The following is a 20,491-nucleotide window of genomic DNA, read 5'->3' on the forward strand; positions in this document are numbered from 1 at the left end:
TTATGAACTGTCTTCGGCTTTATTCACTGTCTTGTCCAGCAATCTGGCAGCCAGACACCTAGCATAAAAGTCTCTGTATTCCTGAGGCAGTTCCTCTAGCACCTTCACAGCCCTATCCACTATCTGCTGAGCCCGGGCGGCTGGGATGGGATCCCTATTCCCATAGGTGTCCCGGGGATCGTATATCTCCAAATCCAGGTGTCTCCAGAACACGTTGACAGCGACACCAAAATCCAAAGAGACCACACTGTGAAACCACAGTGCTGAAAAAAGCAAAGGAGAAAGACCGAATGAACTGATAGGGTTAATGTTGACTTAGCAACTTCATTTTGTAAGATTTTAAGTACAAAAGATACAAAATATGACCATCGTGTCAACTTGGAAGGTTCGTTTTTGTTTTATTGTTTTTTGTGTAACCCGATATGGCTGAATCTTGTTTTGTACAGAGTCAAACCCTGAGAATGCGCAGCATTCAAGGGATTGGACAATGTACACGTACGAAACAAGGTTTTGCGGTATCAGGTAACACTACAAGCCTGAAGACGCAGTTGGTAAAGTCTATTCTACTCCCATAAATGAAGAAAATGTGAAAAAAATGTCATTTAATGTTTCTGTTCTCTTTCACCTCCTTAGCAGTGGTCATGAATTTTAGACCAATCAACGTCAGAAAGTTGGGTCACTGCAGTTGACTTAGGTATTTCAAGGCTGTGTTTGAAAGAAATCATGCCTTAGGTGTGACATAGGAATTGAAGTTTTGTTTAAATAACAAAGTGATAGCGATAAACTATGTGAAATAGCAGTTTTCCCATTTATTTGCTTTATGTTTTACGCTGTACCCAAGAATATTTCACTTAATACTACGACAGCCAACATTATGGTGCGAGGAATCATAGCCCAGGGGAAACTCTTGACCATGTACAGGTTGCTGCCAGACCTTCACACCTACGGCCAGAGAGGAAGCCAGGAAGAGCTGGACTTTAACTCGCAGAAACCGCGTTGGTGAGAGCACCTTGGGTCATTGTGGCACCCTGACATGCTAATCACAAAGTCCCTAGTTCATCTATTTTTAATCCAAAAAAACATATGTAACATGTAAACAAGTTCAGTTGCATATACTTGCAGAAATGGACAGCGTGGCGATACATTTCTCAGGGAGGTAAATTTACCAGAGAGCATTTTGTGTAGCTCATTTGATGTTGCTTGATTAACTGATTGATTGATTGATTTATTCATTGGAATGGTGTTTTATTCTGTCAATGTTCAGTGCTAGAAAGGTCCTCTATTTAATATGTGTATTTGCATACGGCCTACACATCAGAGCACATGGGGTAGAATTAAGGTCATACTCAAAACATTTTTACTTGTATGATGGCAGGTGAACCTTTTACTTAATGTTACATTTACAACTGAATACAGAATGTGAATGCCAAATGAAATGAGGGTACCTGGTATAAAGAGGATGTCTCCTGGGCTCAGGCGACACTCATATCTCCTGGCCTGTCTAAACAGTGGGTACTTGTCTTCGTCGGGGTGATCAATATCAAGCACAAGTGACTTGTCTCCTAAGACACGGCAACATCACATTACAATCAGGTCTCTATATTGTTTCCTCTCACCTTACATTGCCATAATGCTTAAATGCTTCACTTGAACATTATGCAGTTTTACAAACTGCTCAATCAGGTGAGCTACCGGTATTCTCTGAATGCTTTCTTCAATCATATGACAACAGTGGGTCATCAGGTGTGTGTACATATCTGCGCCTTCGTGTGACAGGGCAGGTTGGGTCTTTAACGTAAAAGAAAGCTAAAATATGAAGTATGGTTCAACATACAGTTCAGACCACTGAAAACTATGCATAAAAATACTTTCATTTATTTTTTCAGATATTTATTAAAGGGTGTTGAAAGGCAGTCAAATATTTGAATACTCTGGTGGGCTGTATGAGCCATACTGACAGTATCTAGGAACTCTGATGTCAGATCACCTTTTTTCCTGATGTTCACCAGAAGGAAGGTATTTTTGGGAACATTAGTTCAGTAATGTTTTACTCATAGGTAAAAAGAGTGGTTCCAACATTCAGTGTCATGAATTGAGTGGGATAAACTTCCTCTGACAGAATGGTCCATGAAGCCCACCTTAGAAATCAAATGTTTGAATGCTTTCAACTCTTCACAAAAATCTAAAAAAATAAATGACAGTATATTTGTGCACAGTTTTAAATGGTCATTTAGTGATACCTACTTCGATTTTTAGAGGTCTTTTTCCTTAAGGCAGACACTAACCATTAGGCCACTGAAATGTCCCCAAATTACAATAGTAAGCAATGATCTCTCACGTAAGAGAGACCAGCACCCATAGCATAGTTGGTAGAGCATCCTCTTCGGGAGTGGTAGATCCAGGGTCAATCCTGGATCAAGTCACATCTAAAAGAGGAAGTTGTAACTTCCTCGCTTGGCGTTCAGCATGATGGGGATAGTGCAACGCCTGGTTGACCTGTATCAGTATAATGGGTCACGTCCGGCGGCTTACTTGACTTCTGTAAGGTGTCTCAGTGAAGCAGCACTAGATAAAAGAACGGGGGAAATCCATCCTGCCACAAGGAGGCACATTACATGCACTCTAAGGATTCCTCTGTCGTCATATGATTGAAAAGTTATTATGTATGATGTTAAACCCCAAGCACTCACTCACTCTAACATAAGAGGTTAATAACATGATACATTACGAAAGCTGTCAACCACTTGTTACTACCTAGACCCAGATTCCACAAAGCATGTACTTGTAAACTGATTTTTTCACCATATTTCAATAAAAATATTTCATATTTTCATGAACATTTGTCATAATTTGAATCCTAAAAGTTGATAATTCGAAAGCCTCATATAATAGCTGAACATCTAACACATCATCGATGATTATTATCTAAGCGTACTGTAATTTTTCAACCTGTTCGCATGTTTACAAGATGTTTATTTAAGGATATTCTGAAGGCATTATTTTGTGTTATCTGATAAAATTATACTTTTTGTGAAGCCTTTAAAATTGGCAAATCCAACCAATGTAGTGTTGTCTTCAAAATGAAACTAAAAATGTGCATAAATTCCACTGAAAATTACTCTTTTTTGTGTGCAAACAGGTTGAGAAATTAGGGTAATCCCTCTTTCAAACGAAAGGAATTTGTTACCTGGTTAATAGATTGATCTATTGATTGAGTGGTTGTTTCTTTTAATGAGAGCTAATTATTGTTAAAGAGATGAATGGGTGGAGGAACATGGCACACACCTTTCAGGTAAAGCTTGTCTACATCCTCAGGTGAGAAAAGAACAACTCGTTTCCTCCCAGTCACCTGTACCAATAAGTTATCCATCACCTACATAACACAAGGTACACTTCTATAAATAAACGTATTTTAATAATTCTGTAAATCAAAGTTTACGTATAGCATAACATCATTGGCCACCACAAAATGCCTTTTCCTTTTTTTACATATCTGGATATTTCAGAAGATTATTTTATATTTTATACCTCAAAAATAGATAAATACCTCATATCAGGTTTTCAGATATTTATTCATTTGCTGTTCTAACACCACACTCAAGATTTTTTAACTCGTATGACAACATTTTCTATACGTTAAACCACCAACCTTTGGTAAGTCACTGACAAACTTTCCCAAATGTGACAAGCAGATATTGCAGACTTGTATCGTACTGTTAGTGTACACGTTAGGTGGCACCAGTAGCCATGCATGAATCTTCCACCACTACATGTCACCACGGCCCCATAAGTGGAGAGAGCCAGGAATAATTCCTTACCAATTCCCTGTGCAAGGCCAGTTTCGAACCCACATCTAAGGTGTTATAGTGACTGCAAGGCAAGCACCTCAAACCACAAGACGCTAATGTTTTCAGAAATCAAGGCAAGGACCGCAAACCACTAGACAATAATGTTTTCAGAAATCAAGGCAAGCACCTCAAACCACTAGACGATAATGTTTTCAGAAATCAAGGCAAGGACCGCAAATCACTAGACGATAATGTTTTCAGAAATCAAGGCAAACACCTCAAACCACTAGACGATGATGTTTTCAGAAATCAAGGCAAGCACCTCAAACCACTAGACGATAATGTTTTCAGAAATCAAGGCAAGCACCTTAAACCACCAGACGATAATGTTTTCAGAAATCAAGGCAAGCACCTCAAACCACTAGACGATGATGTTTTCAGAAATCAAGGCAAGCACCTCAAACCACTAGACGATAATGTTTTCAGAAATCAAGGCAAGCACCTCAAACCACTAGACGATAATGTTTTCAGAAATCAAGGCAAACACCTCAAACCACTAGACGATGATGTTTTCAGAAATCAAGGCAAGCACCTCAAACCACTAGACGATAATGTTTTCAGAAATCAAGGCAAGCACCTCAAACCACTAGACGATAATGTTTTCAGAAATCAAGGCAAGCACCTCAAACCACTAGACGATGATGTTTTCAGAAATCAAGGCAAGCACCTCAAACCACTAGACGATAATGTTTTCAGAAATCAAGGCAAGCACCTCAAACCACTAGACGATGATGTTTTCAGAAATCAAGGTAAGCACCTCAAACCACTAGACAATGATGTTTTCAGAAATCAAGGCAAGCACCTCAAACCACTAGACGATAATGTTTTCAGAAATCAAGGCAAGGACCGCAAACCACTAGACCATGACGTAAAGTTTTCAGAAATCCAGGCAAGGACCTAAAACCACTAGACCACTAGACCATGACGTAACATTTTCAGAAATCAAGGCAAGGACCGCAAACCACAAGACCATGATGTAACGTTTTCAGAAATCAAGGCAAGGACCGCAAACCACAAGACCATGATGTAATGTTTTCAGAAATCAAGGCAAGCACCTCAAACCACTTGACCATGACGTAACGTTTTCAGAAATCAAGGCAAGCACCTCAAACCACTAGACCATGACGTAACTTTTTCAGAAATCAAGGCAAGCACCTCAAACCACTAGACCATGACGTAATGTTTTCAGAAATCTTACATCATAATGTGTCCAAAGCTGAACTCCTGCAGATCCAATTCTGAATACACTGGAGAAGAAGCGGTCCGGGGTGAAGTACTCAGGGATGTTGATGTCACAGGCTAGGACAGGGAACTGCGTGTGGATGTCAGCAATGTCCTTACGGGGGTCGTCTCCTAGCGCCCGTAGGTAATACTTCTCATCCTAAGAGTGTACACATGTATCATATGTAGTACAAATAACTAGATGATTTATGTTATGAATTATCCTCTCTGGCCGTACGTGGGGAAGGTCTGCCAGCAACCTGCGGATGATCGTGGGTTTCCTCCCGCCTCTGCTGGGTTTCTTCCCTCCATAATGCTGGCCGCCGTCATGAAATATTCTTCAGCACGGCGGTAAAAACATCAAACAAATAAAGTAAATAAATGAACATTTAATGAATTATGATACTCAGTTCAAGTTTCACCTAGATTAACTTTGTATCAAATTCAGCAGATCAAACAAATGGTACTACAGAAACTTTCATGGCTTATAGATCAATACAGAAATCCTGTTAATTGATTAATTGATTGGTTGAGTACAAGGAAAAAAACAGTTCGAGGCTGATCCATAAACACCCGATTCAGCTGCTTCAAAGTATCCAGGTGCTACAATGTATATTTGATACCTGCTAACGGGTGGCTACAAATGAAATATACTTGAGTGCTACATATTTAACATCAGTCAAATAAGTACATGTAAATGAAACTGAAATAAATAACTTTTGGCAGCCTAGCCAACCACAGCTGCACTTGAATCCATAACCATGGGTATAGAGCCTGACCACTCAGGGGAGATAATTTCAACTGACCAGATAAGATGTGCACTCAAGGGAGGTTAGTTCTACAGAGAAGACTGCCCCTAAAAAATGTACCGGTAATTAATACATTTAGCATTTTTTGTACATGTGAATGTGTCAGAAATTAAAGACATCATGATTTACCACCTATTATTAGCATGAATTTGAAATTATACCGCAAACTTTTCAAGATTTTACATCATATTATGTATGTGGCCGAATATAAGTTATATTTACAATACAGATACCTCATTAAGAAAGAACTCCTTTTTAATGTCTTCACTGGCTCTTCTCACGAACTCATTAAATGGCAACGTTCTGAAAAAAAAACCTTCATAATAACACAAAATCTGATAAGAAACCATTTAATAGTCCATAATACTTTATGAAATAGTACATACATATTGTAATACCCCATTATGACAATGATGAGAAAGTCAGCATGATACTGACGTGTTGAGTCTTACAACAAACTCAAATTAAATTAGGATTTGCCACCCTGAAGAGTTTAACAATAGACTGTCACTCAATTACACAAAGAAGTTTGAAACACCACAGTCCAGAAAATCAAGAAACAAAACCTCACAATTTAAGCATACCTGTACACAAAATTTTTGGATATAAAATCCATTTGTGGCGTGGCACTGACATGTATTTTGACATCATTCTTTCCTCCATATTCACAGAGATACTCCACTGTCCACTTAGATATGCAAGGTCCTATGTCCACACCCTTCAATACAGCCGGTTTTCTCTAAAATGAAAAAGGAACAAAACTGAAACTTAGGTCATCATCAAGGCCCATCAACCCTGTAGAAAGGAGTCCTACTCTAAAGTTTTTATTGTGGTTTTAAATAGAAGTTTTTCTCTAAATCTTTTTAAAATCTTTGTTTAATTATCTCTTTCACATGATTTACACCCCCCCCCCCAAATAAAAAAAAAAAGAAAGAAAAAGAAAAGCCTAGTGCCATACATTCCTTGCTCGCCATTCATCTTGACATTCAAACATCACATGCCCAGAATTGCTCTGACGTTTGGTTTTGTTTTTGTTTGGCCAAGGATAGTCCCAAGCCAACGTCAGAGCCCATTCCATTTAAAAACCTGATGCAGTTGCCATGGCAGGTTGTCACAGCGTTTGAAAAAGAAATAAAATATTAAATACGACTCCACAGATTTAAATTTGCAGATACCTGTGTTCCTTATCTTTCTGTCCGTCGATTTATCATAAACACAATGTTGATCTGTTATATCCTAGGTTGTATGGACCCGAGAATACTTGGTGATGCTCAAAGTGAATGGCTGTACTGACAGCCTTAACATATTTGTCAAGGGCAGGCAACTACATCAGGTTTTAGATGCATCAAACTCTGGTGTTGGTTTGAGGCCAATTTTGCCACACCAAATCACAGCAATCTCAGACTGTATACACATTAATATGCTCTGAGTGTGAACTGCTGCTATGATTTCATATCAACTTGATGCCTATGATGTTCCAGTTCGTGAGATCTGAACAATGACGCTATGTAAAGGTGGGCTGATTGAGGTAGGTCAACAATAAGGACATATGCACTTGTAAGTCCAAAGCATCACCAATGACTGCAACATAAACTGACCCAGGTGCTACTTTATAAGCATCCATGGGTGTAGTCAGAGGTTTGACAAAATTTTGTTTGACCATGGATGGCCCCAAACCGGCATACTCCACTCCTTAAAAACCTGATGTATTTACCTGGCCTTGTCAAATATGTCATGATGGCAGCCAGCATTACGATGGGAGAAAACCAGTCGGGGTGCATGGGAAACCTGCAATAATCTGCTGGTTGCTGACAAGACCTTTCCTGGAATGATCGTAAAAAATGAAGAAGCCAGTATGAGACTTCTGCACTGTCATAATAGAAATAATGTTGAAAATGAGACGAACAGTAAAGCATTCAAATAGCCAAATAAAATGACGTAGGGTCATCTGGGATACAACATCACTGTATATTATACAATTATTGTATACTCAGAGTGGAACATCTTGATTTGTCGGCTCAAGAGAGGTGATGTACAACGAGCGTGCTGCATGCAATAATTATTTTATTATTATGGATAACCCATCACTCAAGACTTTATCTGCGGGTGTATCTTGTTAATAGATTCTCAGTGACTTGTCAAAACAGTGACTCTCAAAGCAGCCTAAGAAGCGACCAAAAATACATGTGATGTAGCACGTTTGAATCCCATGTGACGTGATATTGTCCAATGAGGGAACGATAAATTTACGTCAGGTATAATACTGTATTTTACATCCTGAGACGGTCAACATGGTAAACGTGTACAAAGCAACACACAAGACAATGTGGGTGTGTTTAAAGTGTTAAACGTCTCCATTTTCTGGTCGTGTCACATTTTAGTCCATGGTCCGCCCAAATCGTCTTACTCGTGGATATATGTCTGTAATGAATGATTCCTCCGTGACATCTGTGTATTCCTCTACTTTAGCTGGTTCCATGGTTTAGACATTAAGGTGAATTCGTGACTGCCTCACGTGAGTGTCGTCTGCTCCTGCCCACGCCTCTCAACATGAAGTAAAATAAAAGAATAGAAAAACTTCCGAACAGGGTCTTATAAAAAATATTAATTCAATTGTTGTTAGATTATAATGTGATCATAATATTGAATTGTGGGAATTGAAATTAGCAATCTATGTTGTTTATTTATAGAGCCCTAAAGCGCTTACTAATATTTTATTCGCATTATTTGCCCTTTTCTTTTTAAGTTTCTGATTTCGATTTCGAGTTTTAATGCAGCCAAACTACAATCATGGCAGCGTCCATTCGGAAAATGACAACGGTAAAATCAAAGCTATGTTTAGGTGTCAGGGTGGCACCACAGCTTTCCGGTCTGAAAACACCTCACTCTAGCTCAAGATACATATGGACTCTAACGCCATGCATAAGAAATGGACGAAAATATGGCACATCCGTCAAACAACATCTCATATCTGTTAGCGGGTCATCACAACAACAACAACATAATGTTATAAGGTCAAGAATGTCAGGGCAGTTGAATTCGCCAGGGTTGGGTATGTCTTCACGTGCTATCAGTGCCTGGTGCTGCAGCGGGCCAACAATGACAATGAGCTCTGTGAATTTTTTGTCGTTTTACGGTTGTCAAACAAGAAATTTCTCAAGTGATAGAGACGACCAGGACGAAGCACCGAAACCGGCTGGGCGGCGTCAAATGAAGCTAATGGACTTCCAAGAAATCATTTGGCCTAGTCCTCTGAAATCGTTGAGAAACCAGTTCTTTTCATTGTTGATTAAGAGTTATTTTGACAGGACATTTTCTCTCCCTGGTTTTCTTATTGGAGCGTCTCAGGTGAGTGTGTCAAAGCTGGAATCCAGGGGCCCATTCTACAAAGCATGTTACCATGGTAATGTATCTGTTCACCATATGTTGTCATGGAATTTGCGCCAGGCTAAGTTTGCGACTGCTTCATAGAATGGGCCCCAGGTCATTATACTGTGTATGATATGTAAAAATGGTATCTTTTTATTATCCACCTCTCATGGTTAAATACGCAATGAGTCTTAGGTGACACGGCAAGGTTCAGCCCCATTTTTTTTTTTTTTTTTTTTTTTTTTTTTTTTTTCTGGGCAGGGTATTTTCAAATTGTCTTCCAATGGTACATCTGTGCATCACATGAGGAAATGTTCATCAGTTACTTGCCAAGGATTGGTTCTTTACTTTGGACCCTCCTTTTCCCTCCATCCATAAAACTGATGAATTAAGCAAACTATTCTTGAGTATGGTGTTTAACTTTTTTTATTTCTGTTCTGAAATTTGTTGACTGTCTTCATCATTGTCTTTTTTTTTGTAGGCACTGGAATTTGTATCAAGCTGTATATCCAGGGGTAATTTTGATGACCTGGAAGGATTAGTGACATACGAAGTGAGTAAATCTATACAATGCTGTGAAAAGAAACAAAAGATCATCCCGTGTAGTGTTTATTTCAAACAGAAATAGTCTCTTATGTGCCATTGATGGTATAACTAGTGTCATTTGTATAGATGCGAATGATGGAGATGTATTCAACATGACTGCTAGAAAATGGAACCTACATGCACGGTATCAATCGGGCTAAAGGTTCTCCATAGCAAGCCAATGCTCCTATCTCACCTTGGCAGGGATCCATTTCACAAAGCGCATGTAGCGCGACGGTCACATAACTACCATGGTAAGACCTACTATGCTGGTTGCCATGGAAGATATGTGCATGTAACATTAAGTTTGCTTTGTGAAACTGGCCCCTGGCTTTTAGAATTTATCCTCTGTTAAAATAGCCTTTATCATTTATTGAAGGTGTCCATTTACTGTAGTGAGGTGTCGATATGGTGACCAGTCAGCTGTAACATTCCACATTCAGTCCACTGTCATTCCACAAACACATCAAGGGCAGGCTAATGGCTGGAACTGTGTGGAGAATTTATTTCCACATACACAGAGCTGGAAAATGAGTTCAGAGAAAGATTGATTAGCAACTAAAAGTTGTCCAGAGAACAACCAGATGTATTTAATAAGAAGAGCAGGAGTGAGAGTGAAATGCATGGCTGTTAATATTATTTTTAGTCTTCTGATTGGTGCTAAGAGGAAAAACTGTCAATTGTTTAGTGTGAAGACATTTATATTTTGATTTCTTTCTATTTTCAGGCTATCCAGGAAATACAAAACAACTTTGCAGATTTAAACCTTGAAGAGAAAAGAAAGCTTTCTGTCAAAGCCTCGGACATATTTTTCAAATTTGTGTATGAAATTGGAATGATTTTCGATGATGACACAAGTAAGTACATGCATACAGTGTACATCGTGGCATTTAGTTGAATAATATTAGGTTATTGTGAAGTATTTTGTACATTATGTAGTGGTATTGTGTGAGTCCTATGTTGTGTAGGAAATCCACATTGGAAGAGACACCCCAGGTCAAGGACTTTCACCTCCCATACAAAAAACGACCAAAGATACACTTAAAAATTTAGCTGGCAGGAGTGGAGGACGTTTTTTCGATCTCCCTAATGCAGGGTAATGCAGTCTGTCCCCGGCGTGAAAATATCCCTTAGTCACTATTGATCTTCGCAGTAGTACTTAGCCTAACTTATTTCACAGTCAACATTTCAACCTCGTCAGTGTTTCCAGAAATGCGGCAAGAAAATGATACATACTGATGTGCCCAAGTGCTGTAGCATATAAAGTTATCTCCCTTAATTGCCATCCTGCAATATGAAAATAATGTGGCTCTTTAGGGTCCAATATCACTCAAAGTACAGGACGGTCATGCTGTACAATGTGACTGGACAATGCTGATGCAGTGTTTTAGATTTTGTATGCTTTGGACTTCTCATCAGCATATCCATCATCATTTGGATCATTTCACAACAATGATCAGGTTGAGCAGGAGAGTTAAGCAGGAGAGTGGTGGACTCAGAGCTTTGTGGTGCTGCCTCACTGAAATGCCATGCTGAAGACACTAAACATAACACTCTGGCCAGCCACAGTATACTGACACCAGGCCATTCAGTACTTGGCTTATCCGCTCACGCCAAACGCTGACATCATGATCTTAGAGTATGGTCGGACTTGAACTCTGCATTTCTGACTTACTTGGTGGTGGATGTTCTGCAGTTGTTGAATTTAAATGCCTGATGAAGTGGGTCCTGGCTCAGTGATCAAGATGCTTGCCTTTCGTTCTCTAGGTCAAACAAGACGCGAGTTCTATCCTGTTCACGAACAAGGAATTTTCTAGACTCTCCTGTTTTCATTAAGTATATTCAGGGGTTCTTGGTGGCAAGAAGTGGTCAGTTGTGCATATCTGTTTGGTGTGGTTTTACGTGAAGTTCTCTGGGGACAATTTGCCTTTCACCAAAATCATGTGCACTGTATGTCACACATGCAAGAGTTCTCCAGTAACTCACCTCCAGTTTTCTCCACCCAAAAATCTGGCTGTGTAAGTGAAAAATTCTTGCATGTGGGATTATAAAACAACAATCCGTACGTGGGATGGTCTGTCAGCAACCTGCTGATGGTCGTGGGTTTGCCACTGGCTCTGCTCCGTTTCCACGTAGCATAATGCTAGCAGCCTGATGTCATTCAGGATTACGGAAGAAAACAAGTCGGCATCCATGGGAAAACACCACACGAGACAACCGGCCAAATTAAAATGGCTACCGAACAGGGATGAGCAGGATTCATACGAATACTAGATTTCTAGCAAAAGCCATTTGGCCACTCTTTCACTCAGTCAGGGATGTTTTTGTAATGATAATAATATCTTTATTTATCAAGGGATGCTTGATCAGTTTGGAAAGAAATTGTTGTTTTGCAGTGCTTTCTAGCTTTGTGTTCTCTTAATGTGATTGTATATTAAATGTGACAACAACACAGAATTTTGAGTAATTCTAGACCAGTGACGTCTAATAAATTGCCATTAACATAACTATGTTTTTTTCTTCCTAATTCTACTTAAGCCATGGTGCTAGGGGGCGTGTAATATGTTACTATTTATGCATTTACCATGATTGAGGTTAATTTAACAATCTAATTAATCTGCTAAAAGAACTTAAGATTCAAATTCCTGAATAAATTAAAAACATTTTTTCTGTGTGTTTTTCAGACCAGAGATTTGTGGAAATCACAGTGGTGTTCCAGGGCTTCCCGGGGTTTGAGGAAGTCAGTCAGAAGAGTGGACCGCAGTATTATGAACATGTCATGGAGAATCAGAAGGAGGTGTATGTCTGTAATTACAGGTATTAAGAGGGACATGATGCACATTTCTAAAATACCAAGGATCTGTAAAATTTTTGTAGAGAGTGTGGGAGTTTTGTGTATGTTTGCTTAAAGAGAAAGAGAAAAAAAATATATGAAAGAAGTTTGAGAAAACAGGGGCCAATTCCACAAATCCATTTCTGACTTTAGTCAAAAATTCAAAATCGTTGCATAATGCTTAGGATTTGTTACTGAAAGGTGAGATTTGGAGACATTTGTCAGTTAATATTAATGAGATGGACAAAATTTTGATTCCTATAGCTGAAGAATCAGTTTTTCTACAATTTGTATATGACAATTTTGACAAGTCAGAAATGGTTGTGTGGAATCAGCCCCAGGGCCCTTGTTGCAGTTTTAGTTGTTAGTCGCAACAGGTCCAAAGTTAAAAGCTTACAGCGTAATAATGTTTCACAAACTCATTTACATATAGCAAACAAGATTTAATTATGTTCGATGTTTTGTTTAACTACAGGCCTCAAAACATAGAAAAAATAACAAAATACATGTGCATAATGTAACATCTGGCTGAAGAAAAAATGTTTTCATATGATTTACAGAATTTACATTATGATTTAGAAAGGTAATCTAGAAGTACTTTATTGATTTGATTCTCATCTGTGTTTGTCTTGATTTTTTGCTTTTTTTTTACGTTTTCAGGAAGCATTTCAGATTAACTTGTACCTCATAAAATGAAACTTACCCATTTATTAAAATAGCTATGAACCGTGTCATATTCCGTGTATTGTAAAAGGTCTATAATCAGATATGAGGAAAATTTCTCAGCATTCTACTCTCATTTTTTGTTTTGCAGATTTATACGTGAATTCACAAAAGGAGTTGAAAGTGATTGGACAATAAACAAGCTTAATCATTTCTCGCCTATTAACGTGCCGGTGAAGTGGTGAAATTCTGACTCTATCGAGTGGAAAGATAACTGTCATAGTGCTGAATTAATGAAATTTACCTGTGCAACTTTGAAAGTGAAATATATTCAGTTGTAATCCTTCATGTAGTCCTAGGAGTGGACACATTGATGACATTTTATACCTCTGAAGAAGTGAAGTGATGCAGTGTTTAATGAATTTCGCAGATGATGAAGTTGTACCTGTGAAGTGATAAATTTGAAAGATGTTCGGTATCAGGACAAGAACTTTCTCCTTGTGTGAGATGAATTTCCTGGCTGATGAAGTTGTACCTGTGAAATGATGAAGTTGAAATAAAAAGCAGTACTACAAGAACATTGCCTGGCTGATGAAGTATCTCTGTGAAGTGATGAAGCTGAAAACATGCAGTAAGACAAGAATATTTTTCCTTGGAGTTGATGGAATGTCTGTCCCTGATGAAGTTTACCTTTGAAGTGATGAAGCTGAAAATAGGCAGCAGGACAACAACTTTCTCCTTGGTGTTGATGAAATACATATCTGATGATGTCAACCCATTAAAGTGATGAAGCTGAAAATAAGCTGTAGGACCAGAATGTTCTCCTTGGTGTTCAAACAAATAACTATTAATGTGATGATGTTAACCTGTGAAATGATGAAACTGAAGGAAGCATTAGGACAAAGGCTTTCTCTTGGAGTTAGATGAATTTCCTGGCTGATGAAATTTACCTGTGAAATGATGAAACTGAAAAGAAGCAGTAAGACAAGAATATTATTTTGATGAGGCCACTGTTAATTAATTGTTAGTTGCTCATGACCCCTCTCTCACATTAAATTTCACGTAAAATAATATATAAACATTGCATAATTGGTACTTTCCTGAGCAATATGTTTTTTCTCGATTTACCAATAATATTACTTTTACATAATAATAATTGCCACATTTGACATGTTCGTGTATTCAGCATTCAAGACGAGTTCTGTATAATACAAACAGGAAGATGTGTAATTGTAGACGGCTCAGTTGGTTAGCACGCTAGTGCAGCATAATGACACAGGAGCCTCTCACCAATGTGGTCGCTGAGAGTTCAAGTCCAGCTCATGCTGGCTTCCTCTCCGACCATACGTGGGAAGGTCTGCCAGCAACCTGGGGATTATTGTGGGTTTCCCTCGGGCTCTGCCCCTCGGGTTCCTCCCACCACAATGCTGGCCGCCCTCATATTCTTGCGTACAGCATAAAACACCAATCAAATCCATCAAATAAAATGTATTTTCCATCAAATATATATATATATATATATATATATTTTGTTTTTCTGCCTGAAAAATGCATTAATGGCCCACATCATGATATAGTAAAAATTATCCTGAGTAAGGCAATACAGGTTAATAAAAAAATTTACTTGGAAAACTACCTCAAATACAGCTACCATGTGTGACACCATACATCTGTTGGTTTATATTAGATATATATATGTATATATATATAGCTTCCAGTATGGTTACTGACAAGAACACAAGCAGACTTCATGTAGCTGCATCTAGATGTGAAATACCAGAGTGTGGCCAGTCAACTTATGTTTATTGTTTATTTTGATTTTAACAATTTGTTTACATTTAGTATTCTAGGCCAGTGTGTAAACTGTACATGTACAGGTGTGGCAAATTTTGGGTAGGTTTACCTAATTCCAACTGAGGAAATGCTTTCAGAACATAGGCTAGTCAGCTAGTTAGTTACTCATCCACACGTCCCAGTTAACGGGTGAAATAGAAAACTGGTTCTGCTTGGACACACTGTTTCCAGCACTTCTTACAAGGGAGAGATAGGAAAAATGAAATTTGGACACAGTGCTACAGCAAAATGGCCTCAAAAAGAGATATATGGAGATCCTCTTTAATATTTCTGGCTAATATCCTGTTTAAGAACACTGAAAAAGGGATTCGTTTGATGTGATAGGACAGACTGACTAGGAATGGTGAAAAAAATTCATGTTTTTTCCAATCCAGTAGTTAGTTTCACAAAAAATCTGTGTGTGTAAAATGTCAAAAACTGGACGTGATTTCACCGATCAAAAAATGCCATCATAAAATCCAGTGTTTGAAATGTATTTTTATGTTGAAAAGCTTCTCTTAAAAACAATAAATCAGATTACCTTCCAGCACTGTGTTTAATGGTATACACCTGATTTATACTTCATATCAGTATTTTTCTTTGCCTGTGAGGCAATTCAGTTTTTGTCCACCTGGCTGTGAAGGGGACATTACTCTGTTTTAATGGCTGCTTCTTGTGCTGTCTATGGATGCTTGTTGTAGGCCATACATTACACAGTGTTATATACATGTATATGGAACTTCTGTGGTCAGTCTGAAATCAAACTGTGATGTATGCCAACTCAGTGTTTATGTCGGAGGGGAAATGCCGGAATCCCTCAAAACCTTGACTGCAGGTTTTTCTGCGGGCCGATTGTGTAATGAAGCGGTGGTAAAATTTCAAAATAGTAATAATTATAAATTTCTATGATTTATAACACAATGTACATAATATTTCTGTTTTCGGATGGGCTGGAGGCTTACCTTACCGTCTTTTTTTTTGCGTTCTTGTTTCTCAAAATGTAGCAGTTCATGTGACGTTGACTGCCTCACTGCAAGATGTATGAGCTAGGGCCGAGTTTTACACAGTGACGTATGACATTTGTTATCATAACGAATTTGTCGTACGATATTGTGCACGTCTCTGTTACCGTACCATTGTCCTATGTTTGTGATTATCATACTTGTACAACATCTTTGTGGAACTGGGTCCAAGATGGCTAACTCTTTGTTCCAATATCAAAGGGAGATAACACCTAGCATTTTTGAACACATTATAGAGTTTTGAGATTTGTCTGGTTCACAGGTACTTTTGGTCACCAAGGAGTGATGAATGCAATAAAACCCTCCCACAGTCTGAAACAGTGATAACTGTTTCCACTTAGCACGTCCACTCCTCGTACTTAACAATTTTTCAGTCATATGACGACGAAGGAATCCTTAGAGTGCATGTAATATGCCTTCTTGTTGCAGGAGGAATTTCCAAAGCTCTTTAATCTAGTGCTGCTTCACTGAGATGACATATTGATGGCAAGTAAACCGCCCAGGGATGAGATGTCCAGAGCACTGGTCTTCAAAACTACCCTAATTCTACAACATTTTCGCATCTGAAAGAGAAGCCTTCAGTGCAATTTATGCATGTGTTAATTTTCATTTTGGAGATCAAACTGAACTGTGTGTTCCTGCTGACAGTCACAATGCTTTAACGTGGTCGCATGGAGCTGTTTGTCTTGCAGCGATGAAATCTCGAGTGGCATGAAATTCATGTAAGGCGACATCAGGCTCTACAGTGAGATTTGCCTGTTTAACAGATAGATTGTTGATAGGTGCTCTGAAGGGGAATTTTGCATTTATACATATGAACTGTATCCCTGCTTTGTGTGTCATGTCATCCAGAAATATACACCTGCGCCCTGCTTTGTGGGTCATATCGTCCATAAATGCACACCTGTGCTCTGCTTTATGGGTCAAATCGTCCAGAAATGTACACTTGTGCCCTGCTTTGTGGGTCATATCGTCCAGAAGTGTACACCTGTGCCCTGCTTTGTGGGTCATATTGTCCAGTAATGTACACCTTTGCCCTGCTTTGTGGGTCATATCGTCCAGAAATGTACACCTGTGCCCTGCTTTGTGGGCCATATCGTCCAGAAATGTACACCTGTGCCCGTATTTATCAAGCAATTTAATATCATACCATTTCAGTCATAAATTCCAAGTCCTTGCACGAAAAGCCAAACTCAGAACAGGAGAGAGCTCAAATTATGGTTAGTGCATTGTTCTGCAGTAGAGAATCAATGTACAAATTTTAAACTATCCAGAGCAAAACATTTAAACTTCCTGTTTTTGAATTTTTGTCGTAAGTTTTAAGACGTTTCATAATTGCGACACAGGTGTGAAAAATCCAATACAAGTTTAAGAAATTATGATGTGACGAAAATCACACATGTACGATAGAAAAAATGTTGTACGCCACCTTGTGAAACTGTAAAATCCAATACAAGTTTTAAGAAATGATATTACATCTGCTTTATGCATGTCCTGTGTGTTGATTCATTAGTAGTTGTAGTAGCTAGGATATTCTTGATTGGCAATATATTTTCGTTTGACCAGCCCGAGTTAGATGCTACCTTCGATTTATTTATTCATTTATTTGAAGTTTTATGCCATACTCAAGAATATTTCCCTTATACGATGATGGCCAGCTTTATGGTGGAAGGAAACTGGGCAGAGCCCCAGGGATACCCATGACTCAAAGAGGAAGCTGGCATGACCTTCTGTTTAATGATGACATCTGTGTATTGTTGGGTTGACTGCTGCTCAAGTATTTCACTTCTACAATGGGCAGTCAGATTTATAGGTAGAGGAGACCAAAGTGCCAGGGTAAAAAAAAAAAAAAAAAAAAAAAAAAACATGAACATTTGGCAAGTTACTGACCCAACATCTTTACTTGTATAGGCACGTATGACGTTGAAATATGCACACCGCAACACATGCGAGACTGTGCACAGTGCGACATGCCATTAACCGTTTGTGTGCAAGAAGGGCCCAAAGACACTGACCCGATATCCACAAATACCCTGCCCAAATTAAGCCTTGTGTGTCATAGCAACTGACAGATAAGGGTTTTAACCACACCCCACTCCTCTTGCCAACCACATGTACATGATGTAAGGTGACTGAGGATTTAGTGGAATTCTTTAAACTTTTCACATGTTTTCAAGGTGATTATTCAAGCCTATTCTGAGGGCATTATTCTGTGTGGACCTTTTTGTGAAGCCCTTAACTTGGACGATCCAATCAATGTCGTTTTGTTTCAAAAATTATAAGTGTTCATAATTTGCACTGAAAGCTGCTTTTTCACACGTGAAAAGGGTTGATGAATTAGGGTACATGCTCTGTTAGATACGAAGTTCTATTGATTTTGAAGATGCTATAGCAGAGATTTTTGACCAAAATCCAAAATTGCCAACACTTTAGAATAACCCAAACAATTATGTCACAAAACATCAGCCTCCTCTATACACATCTTACGGTTCAAAACCAGAAATATAGTTCGTGAAATTCCTACAGCTGGTGGCACCATAACTTCTTCAAACTTCAGAATCGTTTTAACACTGTAACTAAGAACTTGTCTGATACTCAATGAAAGGCAATAATTTAATTTACTCCTGAAAAATGCAGAAAATTGGATTTGATTAGCGAAATTAGATGTTTTGCCTAAAACCTTCAGCACAGTCACATTAAATAAACTCTAATCATTCATCATTTGTTAATAATTGGTGGTCTCAGATGGTCTTTACACTGCTTGAACAGCCAGTATCCCACATGGTACTGAATCAAATTTTCTGCCTTCATTACAAAGCTTAATTATGTCTTTCCAATTGCTGGAATCATTTTCCAGATTATAAACTTTGTCAGACTGATGACCAAACATTTGATCAATTGATATAAAAAGTAAGTTGTGCCTTATACAAAATATCACAACTATAAAGCAAACCAACTAAGCACCTCTGATTTACAACAAAACACCAAATTAACACATACATTTCGTAGAAAGTGCCATCATTTGTCAAATGTTTATTGCACGTCGGACAACGTAAGCGGTTGGTGTTCAAAAACTTTTGCTGGTTAACAATAATTGCTGCAGTATGAGACATGACATATGCCGAGCTAGTACAAAGACAAAGTGTGCCTTGAAAAACAAGGCTAAAAACAACAGATGGGAATGGATGAATATTAATACTAGAACAGTGCGTACATGGTAGTGACAACAGTTTTCTTCCAAAAATAATATTTAAAAAAATAAACAACTTTACAACCGTGAAACATACATGAGACATTTATACTTCATTTCAATACTAATGGAGCCATGTGCCTATACAGGATGTGCATAAAGAGCAATGATATTTAAATTACCCTAAAACCTCAACAAATTCAACCACCTTTATAATCCAAAGCTTTGCTCTATCAGAGGGTTGTAATGAGATTTGTTTCGGTCATTTTACACCTTCAATGAAGTCAAAAACAGTCTCTCTACTTGACCAACGCATTTTTATCTTCAAAATGCTATGGAATATGTATTTGTTTTAGTTACAAAATAAACTTACTTAAACTTTTGTTGAGCATTTAGGGTAACCAAATTCAGAACAGATCTGCCCCCCAGAAATGTATTGCCCGTTACAGTTAAACAATCAAAAATTTCCTTTGATGATCACACTTAGTTCAACCCTGATTCCAACCTTGAAAAATCCTTGCTGTATTAAATCAACACAGACAGCGCTGGTTGTAAAAGTTTATTGTTACAGCTGAGTCTACATAAGGGTAGATAACACTTTTGTAAACACGTAGCTCTCATAGTTACAGTTTATCACCTCTTCATAGTGTGATACTCAGTTGTACTGCACTAATCTGACCTTGGCTGAGGTCATTTGCTGTCTGTAATAGCGAAATATGACCTTGACAGAGGTCGTTCTTGGGTATTCAGTAAAAGTAACTTTGTTAGAATGGAAAATGGCCGCCGTGGAGGTCATCTGCTTGGTTTACAGTAAAACCTTAGCGTCCTCTTTAGTGCCTTTTCGTGACTTTCTAAGCGGAGGGGAAGCAACTCTGCCTGGAAAAAAATGAAGGTAAACACTAAAATGTTGAAAAAGTCAAAACTGAAGGACAAATTCAGGTGTATGCTTACTTCATGATTAATATGTGGCTTTATAGAATCTTGTGTCAACTTACCAGATAATACAGGTGGTTTCTTCCTGACCAATCAAATCTACAGACAAATCCTTGTAACAGCTTACTTAAAGCTTAAGAAATCAATTTTTCTTGCATAAGAATAGAAATTTTCAAGCTGTAAAG

The 20,491-nt window shown here is 38.3% G+C and overlaps 3 protein-coding genes across 3 annotated transcripts in view; 1 reads left to right on the forward strand and 2 right to left on the reverse strand.

Annotated features, from left to right (window-relative positions):
• LOC135464876 (tRNA wybutosine-synthesizing protein 5-like) lies at window positions 1-8,404 on the reverse strand. The gene is made up of 7 exons (XM_064742444.1): window positions 8,286-8,404; window positions 6,463-6,617; window positions 6,112-6,181; window positions 5,047-5,229; window positions 3,286-3,373; window positions 1,446-1,562; window positions 1-263 (listed from the first exon to the last, which is right to left on the reverse strand). Exons 1-7 carry the CDS (start codon window positions 8,355-8,357, stop codon window positions 1-3), a joined length of 948 nt encoding a protein of 315 aa, XP_064598514.1. The 5' UTR covers window positions 8,358-8,404.
• A 264-nt stretch (window positions 8,405-8,668) lies between these two features.
• LOC135464841 (m-AAA protease-interacting protein 1, mitochondrial-like) lies at window positions 8,669-14,799 on the forward strand. The gene is made up of 5 exons (XM_064742410.1): window positions 8,669-9,226; window positions 9,729-9,800; window positions 10,560-10,689; window positions 12,517-12,649; window positions 13,480-14,799. The coding sequence occupies exons 1-5, from the start codon at window positions 8,669-8,671 to the stop codon at window positions 13,571-13,573; spliced, it is 987 nt and encodes a 328-aa protein (XP_064598480.1). The 3' UTR covers window positions 13,574-14,799.
• A 4,110-nt stretch (window positions 14,800-18,909) lies between these two features.
• LOC135464689 (uncharacterized) overlaps window positions 18,910-20,491 on the reverse strand; it is a 60,978-nt gene continuing 59,396 nt past the window's right edge. The window contains exon 31 of the mRNA XM_064742189.1: window positions 18,910-20,249. Coding sequence (XP_064598259.1) covers window positions 20,166-20,249 — 84 coding nt within the window. The 3' untranslated portion in view covers window positions 18,910-20,165. The remainder of the gene's footprint in view (window positions 20,250-20,491) is intronic.

This window comes from Liolophura sinensis, chromosome 4 (assembly GCF_032854445.1).
Source record: "Liolophura sinensis isolate JHLJ2023 chromosome 4, CUHK_Ljap_v2, whole genome shotgun sequence".
NCBI classification, from domain to species: domain Eukaryota; kingdom Metazoa; phylum Mollusca; class Polyplacophora; order Chitonida; family Chitonidae; genus Liolophura; species Liolophura sinensis.